Genomic DNA, 10213 nt, shown 5'->3' with positions numbered 1-10213 from the left:
AGAATTTCACAGTCAGTTCCCCCAACTCTTGAGTTTCCCCATCCTTCTCGCAGCCAAGAAGCTTTGATGGTTCAACCACCGTCATTTGGTTCCTTCTATGGCCAAAGAGCAGAAACAAGCAAAGCTAAATGGGGCACCAGGGACGTCCACAATGCATGGGGAAAAGAACCAAGATGACGGCCCTGATGGTAAAATTGAAGCATCTCTCTCTCACACACACACATACGATTGCTAAGTGAAACATTCGTTAAGTGAATTTTGCCCAATTTTACGACCATAGTTGTTAAGCGAATCACTGCAGTTATTAGCGTAGGAACACCATCGTTAAGTGAATCTGGCTTCCCCCTTGACTTGTCAGAACGTCACAAAAGGGGATCACGTGATCCCGGGGACACTGCGACCGTCATAAATGTGATTCCGTTGCCAAGTGTCTGAATTTTGATCATGTGACCTGCAGATACTGCAAGGGTCATAAGTGTGAAAAACATGTCATAAATCACTCTTTTCAGTGCTGTTGTAATGTTGAATGGTCACTAAATGAACAATTGCAAGTAGAGAACTACCTGTAGTTTGACAAGCATGTGAGAGTGTAGGAACGAACAGGGGTGATATCCAGCAGGTTCTGACAGGTTCTGGAGAACCGGTAGCAGAAATTTTGAGTAGTTCGGAGAACTGGAAAATACCATCTCTGGCTGGCCCCAGAGTGGGGTGGGAATGGGGATTTTGCAATATCCTTCCCATGCCACACCCACCAAGCCACGCCCACAGAACCAGTAGGGAAAAAATTTGGATTTCACCCCTGGGAACGAAAGAAAGTCTAGTCACAGAGATTTACTCAGAAGTTCTCCGAACTTTATTCATTTTTATTTGGAATAGGACACCGGGTATCACCAGTTGTTCGAAAAACGAGTGGGTGGTCATTTTGGAGAGCTGCCAAGCAGGAAATAAAGATTATGGGACTTTTGCAAAATGGAGTCTGGATCGGATTCCAACGCAAGGAACGGGCTTCATATCCCGAGAGGAGTCTTCTTCTCCCCATCGGCTGACCACGTTTGAGCTCAGCTCTCTCCTGAATGAGGGTTCGGACTGACTGGGATTCAGAGGGCCGTGTCGGAGCTTGGATTCCCTTTGGCCTCGCGGGGGTAATACTCAGCCAAGATGCTTTCCGGGATCCGTTTCAGCAGTTCCTTGGGGAAGATCCGGAGCAACTGCCATCCTATGTCCAGAGACTCAAAGATGGTCCTGTTCTCGTAGGCGCCTGGGAGAAGCCGGCCACAAACTCATTACGAAGGGCGTGAAGTTATATATCAAAATAGCATCAGCAACAGCCCTTAGACCCTTATATACCACTTCACAGGGCTTTCCAGCCCTCTCTAAGGCGGTCTACAGAGTCAGCATCTTCTCCCCCCAACAATCCGGGTCCTCCTTTGACCGACCTCATAAGGACGGAAGGCTGAGTCAACCTTGAGCCGGTCAGGATCGAACTCCTGGCAGTGGGCAGAGTCAGCCTGCAATATTGCATTCTAACCACTATGCCACCACGACTCATCTTTCATTAATGATTGATAGATGGTAGATAGATAGATGGATAGATGGACGGACGGACGGACAGGCAGACAATAGATGATAGATAAGATAGAGATGGATAGATAGATAGATAGATAGATAGATAGATAGATAGATAGATGATGGATGGATGGATGGATGATCGGTAGGTAGGTACGTAAATAGATAGAGATAGAGATAGATAGATAAATAGATAGATAGATAGATAAATAGATAAATAGATAAATAGATAAATAAGATAGATAGATAGATAATAGATAGATAGATGATAGATAATAGATAATAGATAATAGATAATAGATAATAGATAATAGATAAGATAGATAGCTAATAGCTAATAGATAAGATAGATAGATGATAGATAAGATAGAGATCGATCGATAGATAGATAGATAGATAGATAGATAGATAGATAGATAGATAGATGGATGATCGGTAGGTAGGTACGTAAATAGATAGAGATAGAGATAGATAGATAAATAGATAGATAGATAGATAAATAGATAAATAGATAAATAGATAAATAAGATAGATAATAGATAGATAGATGATAGATAATAGATAATAGATAATAGATAATAGATAATAGATAATAGATAAGATAGATAGCTAATAGCTAATAGATAAGATAGATAGATGATAGATAAGATAGAGATCGATCGATAGATAGATAGATAGATAGATAGATAGATAGATAGATGGATGATCGGTAGGTAGGTACGTAAATAGATAGAGATAGAGATAGATAGATAAATAGATAAATAGATAAATAAGATAGATAGATGATAGATAGATAATAGATAGATAGATGATAGATAATAGATAATAGATAAGATAGATAGATAGCTAATAACTAATAGATAAGATAGATAGATGATAGATAGATGATAGATAGATAGATAGATAGATAGATAGATAGATAGATAGATAGATAGATAGATAGATAGAAATAGCACTTATATGACGCTTCACAGGGCTTTTAAACCTCTCTAAGCGGTTTACAGAGTCAGCCTCTTGTCCCCAACAATCTGGTTCCTCATTTTACCCACCTCGGAAGGACGGAAAGCTGAGTCAATCTTTGAGCTGGTCAGGATCGAACTGCTGACAGTGGAATGCAGAGGTTAGCCTGCAATGCTGCATTCTCACCACTGCACCACCACGGCTCATAAAACATATTTTATTCCTTATACGGTCTCCCTCTTTCCTTACAACATTAGCAGACTCCACAATGGACGGAGAACCAGTGTTTCCGCTAGATAAAGGCATGACCAGAAGTGCTTTTTTTCAAGAGGCAACTGGACTTTCTGGTTTTTCTCTGAAGATGTTTCGCTTCTTCTTATCCAAGAAGCGTCTTCAGCTCTTCAGCTGAAGTCACGCTGAATCTTAAGTTAACCGAGTAAAAAAGGGGAAGAAATACTTTACTCAAATTTCCTCAACCCCTCCACCCCAAATAGGTTACTCATCCACGTGTCAGAGAAGAAGGTGTGTAAATTCTAAGCAAGACAGGTAAGAAGCTTCTTAAGAACTGAAGAAGCTTCTTGGATGAGAAGAAGCGAAACATCTTCAGAGAAAAACCAGAAAGTCCAGTTGCCTCTTGAAAAAAAGCACTTCTGGGACCTCCTTGTCCATGGCTTTCTCCCACATACCTTGAGCAATGAACTGCTTCTCAAACTTCTGCAGGAACTCCAAGTAGAGAAGGTCATCAGCTGTGAGGGCCTCTTCTCCCACCACAGCTTTCATAGCCTGGACATCTTTGCCGATGGCATAACACGCATACTGGACGCAAAGCAAGAGAGTCATTCGGAATCCTCTCCTGGGTCACATCAAGGAACAGGGGGTCCCCAGAAGCCCCTCTGGACCGGGGGGGGGGGGAAGGGGGATGTCTGCGGGTGTGCCAAAAAAAATCTCGGTTTGGTAGTGCTAACCAAGTGTGGTACAGGGGGTCCTTGACTTAAATTGAGCTCAAGAGATTTGTTGCTAAGAGAGAGATTTGTTAAGCCAGCTTTGCCCCGTTTTACGACCTTTCCTGCCACCGTTGTTAAGTGAATTCCCTACAGTTCTTAAGCTAGTCACAGGGTTGTTAAGTGAATCTGGCTTCCCGCGTTGACTTTGCTTGTCAGACGGTCGCAAAAGGGGACCGTCACTGAGACCGTCATAAATATGAACCAGTATCTGAATCTTTTTTTTTTTTTTTTTAATTTGATTTATATGCCGCCCTTCTCCGAAGACTCAGGGCGGCTTACAATGTGCTCAGCAATAGCCTTCATCCTTTTGTATATTTTATACAAAGTCAGCTTATTGCCCCCACAAACTGGGTCCTCAATTTACCTACTTTAGAAAGGATGGAAGGCTGAGTCAACCTTGAGCCTTGGCGAGATTCGAACCCTGCAGTAATTGCAGGCAGCTGGTCTTAATAACCAGCTTAACAACAGGGTGCCTTAAACCCCTGTACTACCAAGGCTCATCTTGTGACCGTGGGGATGCTGCAATGGTCATAAGTGTGAAAAACGGTCGTAACTCACTTTTCTCAGTTGTAACTTTGAATGGTCGCTAAATGAACTGTCGTAAGTCAAGGACTACCTGTGTTTTCTCCGTTAATCTTTTAGCACTCCCAATCCAGAGAATCCGATCCTTTTCCAAACCAGCTTCAGAAGGAAGAGTTGCGTTTCAGAGGGAACGTGGCCCCTCCCCTCCCCTCCCCTCCCAGCGTCTGGGCACCCGACCTTCCCACCCCATCTAGGGCAGCTCAGATGCTGACTAACTTCAGATAAGATAGCATTCTGTTCAGAGGTCCTTAAAGGGGAAGGGTGGCGTGATGATATTTTAGACGGGACAGAATAACTGAGTTGGAAGGGACCTTACAGGTCATCTAGTCAACCCCCCTGCCCAAGTAGGAGACCTTACACCATTTCTGGCCAATTTTTTTACCAATTGATTTGAAACATCCCCGTGGTCCTTCCTGGTCATTCCTTCTCCAATAGCCGATTTCATCAGGCGGGAAAGAGACGGCAGCACGTTGATGGGAGGGTAGATCTGTGGCCCAAGAAAACACAAGTCACAAAGGGACAACAACGAGGTGAGAGCTAAGATCCCTAAATCAAATGGGAGGGGAGGAAGCTCCTTAGAGCTCCTAAAACTCCTGTTCTTTATATACTCATCTAAAGCACCACAATGTGTGAGCTGAATTCCTCGTAGAGGGTTTGAAGGCACACCAGGCTAGAAACCAGGAGAGTTCGAGGTTCTCGTTGGGCATGAAAGCTGGTTAGGGGACTTCGGATCAATCACCAGGAGATGGTGAGTTCTAGTCCTGCCTTAGGCATGAAAGCTGGCTGGATAACTTTGGGTCCAAACCCAAATAGTCCAAAATTTATATTTTGCTGATAAAGAAATAAAGGGAGACTAGTATAGATCTATTTCAAGCTTTTTAGCTTTCATCAGCTAGCCGTACCCTTACTTGGATTTGAACTTGGGCTTCCTGCATGTTGAGCTGGAGCTACAAAAAACCTTGGTTACGTAGGGAAAACCTGGCTAGAAGAAACACACACACACACACACACACACACACACACACACACACACACACACACACATATATATATATATAGTGCCTTATTTCCTGCTGGTCACGGTAATTGACTTGGGTCAGTTTTTCACGAGTCCCAGGAGGTGGTGGGGAAGAGGGACCTCTGGACTTCCTAGAAGTTCTGATGCTCCCACAAAGACGGAAGGAAGAGTCAGTCCATTTACCTGCCTATTGTGAAGCTGTCGGTCCACATAAATTTGCCCTTCAGTTATGAAGCCGGTCAAATCCGGAATGGGATGGGTGATATCTGCAAGGAGACACAAGAAGATGCCACTAGCCATAATCAGGGACAGAATAACAGAGTTGGAAGGGATCTTGGAGGTCTTCTAGTCCAGCCCTCTGCTTAGGCAGGAGACCCTATCATTTCAGACAGGGGTGCTATTCAGCGGGTTCTGACAGGTTCTGGAGATCCGGTAGCGGAAATTTTGAGTAGCTCGGACAACCAGAGTGGGGTGGGAATGGGGATTTTGCAGTATCCTTCCCCTGCCACACCCACAGAACTGGTAGTAAAAAACATTTGAATTCCACCACTGGTTTCAGACAAATGGCTGTCCAATCTCTTCTTAAAAACTACCACTGTTGGAGCACCTACAACTTCTGAAGGCAACTTCCATTCCATTGAATAATTGTTCTCACTGTCAGGAATTTTCTCCTGAGTTCCAAGTTGGTTCTCTCCTTGATTAGTTTCCATCCGTTGCTTCTTGTCCTGCCTTCGGGTCCTCTCCTTGATGACTTTTCCACCCACCACCACAGAACCTACAAGTGAAAGTCCCTCAGGGATCTCCCCTCCCTCTGCTTCCTTCTAAGGACCATCTGATCCGGCTGATGTAGAGTTTCCTCTCTGATTTCAGAGTCACTTGAGAATTAGGAGAACTTGTGGGGCACCGGGGAGGAACTGAGACCTGTGTCGAGTGGCCTGCTTCTCAGTTCCCACAGCCCATCCACTTTGGACTTGACTGCAGAGGTCCAAATCAGAGCATCTAGATAGGTTGCGCTTGAAGGCATCTTGGGTAGAAAGAGGCCAGAAGACAGCAGAATCCCACTCTGGTTGGTTGGTTGGTTGGTTGGTTGGCCTGAACCCCAGGAGAGCATCCCTCAACATCATTTTCTGGGCTGGAACATGGGAGGATTCTTGGGGACCCCTCTGTCTGGGGCGACACCGAATGACGGGGCACAAGGAATTCTGTCTCTCCAAACAGGCCACAATTGTTTAGTGCTCGGGTTAAAAAGCATCTGACGTTGGGATGGGAGGAGGGGGTGCACTGGATCTCTCTCTCTCTCTCTCTCTCTCTCTCTCTCTCTCTCTCTCTCTCTCTCTCTCTCTCTCTCTCAATAGATGATAGATGGATGGAAGGATAGGATAGGATAGAACAGAGAAGAATAGAATAGAATAGAATAGAATAGAATAGAATAGAATAGAATAGAATAGAATAGAAGAGATTAGAAGAGAAGAGAAGAGAAGAGAAGAGAAGAGAAGAGAAGAGAAGAGAATCTGGAAGAGACCTTGGAGGTCATCTAGTCCAACCCCCCGCCCAAGCAAGAGACCCTACACCAATTTCTGACAGATGGCAATCCAGGCTCTTCTTGAAAGCCTCCAGGGATGAAGCTCCCATAACTTCCGAAGGCAACGTCTGTTCCATCGATTGATTGCTCTCACTGTCAGAAAATTCCTCCTTATTTCCAGGTTGAATCTCTCTTGTTCAGTTTCCATCCATTATTCCTTGTCTGGCCTTCAGGTGCTTTGGAAACTAGCTTGACCCCCTTCCTCCTCTCTGTGGCAGCCCCTCAAATATTGGAAGGCTGCTATCCTGTCTCCCCTGGTCCTTCTCTTCACTAGACTAGCCAGGCCCAGTTACTGCAACCGTTCATCGTATGTTTTAGTCTCCAGTCCCCTAATTATCTTGGTTGCTCTTCTCTGCAGATAGATAGATAGATGATAAATAGATGATAGATAGATAGTTAGATAGATAGTTAGATAGATAGATAGATAGATAGATAGATAGATAGATAGATGATAGATAGATAGGAGAATGAGTGAGTGAGAGAGAGAGAAATTATACGTATAGATTTAGATATATTTTACTAGTCCTATCAATGTATTTTCTTTGTGTTCTTTTTCCTTGTTTATTTTATTGTTCCATTAGTTTACTTTTGCTTTGTTTTCTTCCTTCTTAATTTTGACAACTGTCTTACTTTCTCAACAAAAGAACCTCAAGGCAGACAGTAAGAGTAGAGGCCCGGGTGCAGAAGTTCGTAAAATGGGACAAAACTCACTTGTCTTGTTTAGCAACGGAAATCTGGGACTCATAAGTCAAGGAATACCTATACCACCACCCCCAGTTGTATTTTCCATCATCCGTGGTCCCAGAGGCCCCCCTCCCCTTTCTTTAGGCCCAGCATGGATTTCTACCCTGGGATCTGCTATCTGGGCCGAGAGTTTGACCTCTTGCTGCCCTTCCTCACCATCGTTGGGCATTGTCAAGATGGGTATCTGTGTGATGGAGCCGTTCCTGCCCTCCACCCGTCCTGCCCGCTCGTAGATGGTGGCCAGGTCAGTGTACATGTAGCCAGGAAACCCCCGTCGCCCAGGCACCTCTTCTCTGGCCGCGGAGACCTATGGAAGGAAGACCGAGAGAGAAGACCTCACAGGGCAGAAAGGAAACCAGGTCTGACCCTCAACCCCACCTCTGTCTTCATAGCCAGGAGACTCTGGCCCAACCCTGACCCACTGACCTCCCGCAGGGCCTCAGCGTACGAGCTCATGTCGGTCAGAATCACCAGAACGTGCTTCTCACACTGATAGGCCAGGAACTCGGCGGTGGTCAGAGCCAGACGGGGCGTGATGATCCTCTCAATTCTGCAGGAGAATATCAGAGTTGGAAGGGACCATGGAGGTCTTCTAGTCCAGCCCCCCCCCCCCCCGGCTCAAGGAGGAAAGCCTAAACCATTTCAGACAAAGGGCTCTCCAATCACTTCTTAAAAGTCTCCTGTGTTGCAGCTTCCACAACATCTGGTGGCAAGTCATTCCACTGATTAATTGTTCTCACTGCCAGGAAATTCTTCCTTAGTTCCAGGTTGCTTCTCTCCTTCGGATTCGTTTCCATCCATTCCTTCTTGTCCTGCCTTCAGGTGCTTTGGAAAAATAGGTTGACCCCCTCTTCTTTGGGGCAGCCCCTGAGATATTGGAAGACTGCTATCATGTCTCCCCTGGTCCTTCTCTTCATTAAACTAGACATACCCAGTTCCTGCAACCGTTCATCGTATGTTTCTGACAGTGAGAGCAATCCAGTGGTGAAATCGAGCCGGTAGCGGCAGCGGCGGTGGCACATGGTTCGGTGAATCGGTAGAGGTGGACATCATTACTTCCTGGTTTTTAACCCTCTGTGCATGTGCAAAGAACTGGTAGGTAATGTAAGTAGATTTCACCCCTGGTTGAAGTTGCCTTTGGAAGTTGTGGGAGCTTCATCCCTGGAGGCTTTCAAGAAGAGACTGGATTGCCATTGGTCAGAAATGGCGTAGGGTCTCCTGCTTGGGCAGAGGGTTAGACTAGATGATCTCCAAGGTCCCTTCCAACTCTGTTAATCTAATCCTAGCCTCCAAGCCCCTGGCGTCTGGGGGTGCTGTGGTTCCCATCATCCTGTCCCCCAGGACCCAGGCTACGGACTCACGTGGGGTCGTTGGCCAAGTTGAGGAAGAGGCAGACGTTCTCCATGGACCCGTTCTCCTCAAAGTCCGACTTGAAGTACCGAGCCGTTTCCATGTTGACCTGCCAATGAAGGAGACCCTTATGGAGCCGTTTGCCAGAAGAAGACCATCTCCCTCTATTCCCTACTCTTTCGTTTCAAGCTTTCATGGATTCAGTTTAGGGTCTCGGACCAAAATACAGAAGGGAAAGGAAAAGGAAAATAATTGAGTTATTGTTGTTGTTTTTAAATCTATGGGTTGAGTATTTCTCTCGCTGGATCAAAATCTGGCTTCTCATCTTCAAGTAGATTTAGCCAAAGATGTAAGATTGTAGATTGATTCTCCAAAAAGACTTTATTGGAGTGTTTCTCAACCTTGGTAACTCTTAAGATGTGTGGACTTCAACTCCCAGAATTCCCCAGCCAGCAAGCTGGGGAATTCTGGGAGTTGAAGTCCACACATCTTAAGAGTTGCCACATTTGAAAAACACTGCCCAACAACAATAAAATACATTCCTAGAATCCCAGCACACTTGTTTCTTTTTTTTTTTTTTTTTTTATTGCAAAAGTTTTACAATTACATTTTCACCCCTTTTTTCACCCCCCCACCACCCTCCCCAAACTTCCCATCCTCCCTAACCCTCCCTAACCCTCCCCCCCCAGACTTCCCTATTACATACTCATAACTAATAACACTAATAAATAAACCTGAACCCATCCCTCCCCCTATATAATTTTTCCTCTTTGTCTCTTTACGTTAAAATATTTCTAATACATTATTTTCAAATAAAAGCTATTTGATACTTTCTAGTTTGGTATTTGTTCTGAACATATTCTATCCACCTTTTCCATTCCCATTCATAAGTCTCTTGTGAACAATCTTTTAAATACGCTGAAATCTTCGCCATCTCTGCAAAACTGGCCATCTTCAAAGTCCATTCCTCGATAGTAGGCAAAGCTTCATTCTTCCAGTATTTACCTATCAACAATCTTGCTGCTGTTATCATATACAATATTAGTTTTATTTCACCCCGTGTAAAACCCTTAACTATACCCAATAAAAACAATTGTGGAGAAAATTGAATTTTTTTCTTCAAAACATTCTGCATGACCCACCAAATTTTTATCCAAAAAGCCTTAACTTTCCTACAGGTCCACCATACATGATAATACGTAGCATCCAAACATTCGCATCTCCAACATTTTGGCTGAACATTAGGGTACATACATGACAACTTTTTAGGATCTAAATGCCATCTATAAAACATTTTATAAAAATTTTCTCTCAGGTTTTGCGACTGTGTAAATTTAACATTCTGAACCCAAATTTTTTCCCAAGTTTCCAGCATCACTGGTTCTTCAAAATTCTGTGCCCACTTAA

At 44.4% G+C, this 10213-nt stretch overlaps 1 protein-coding gene across 1 annotated transcript in view; it reads right to left on the bottom strand.

Annotated features, from left to right (window-relative positions):
* Positions 1-1097: 1097 nt before the first annotated feature.
* The window catches only part of ATP6V1B1 (ATPase H+ transporting V1 subunit B1), a 41765-nt gene continuing 32649 nt past the window's right edge, over positions 1098-10213 (bottom strand). The window contains exons 10-16 of the mRNA XM_070949182.1: positions 8818-8915; positions 7883-8006; positions 7613-7763; positions 5314-5396; positions 4495-4599; positions 3213-3342; positions 1098-1258 (exon numbers count right to left, since the gene is read on the bottom strand). Of these exons, the coding sequence (XP_070805283.1) occupies positions 1098-1258; positions 3213-3342; positions 4495-4599; positions 5314-5396; positions 7613-7763; positions 7883-8006; positions 8818-8915 (852 nt within the window). The remainder of the gene's footprint in view (positions 1259-3212; positions 3343-4494; positions 4600-5313; positions 5397-7612; positions 7764-7882; positions 8007-8817; positions 8916-10213) is intronic.

Source organism: Pituophis catenifer, unplaced genomic scaffold (genome assembly GCF_029215685.1).
Source record: "Pituophis catenifer annectens isolate HBS135680 unplaced genomic scaffold, rPitCat1.0.hap2 SCAF_8, whole genome shotgun sequence".
NCBI classification, from domain to species: domain Eukaryota; kingdom Metazoa; phylum Chordata; class Lepidosauria; order Squamata; family Colubridae; genus Pituophis; species Pituophis catenifer.
The sequence above is the reverse complement of the archived record's forward strand: the minus strand, read 5'-3'. Positions and strand labels throughout refer to the sequence as shown.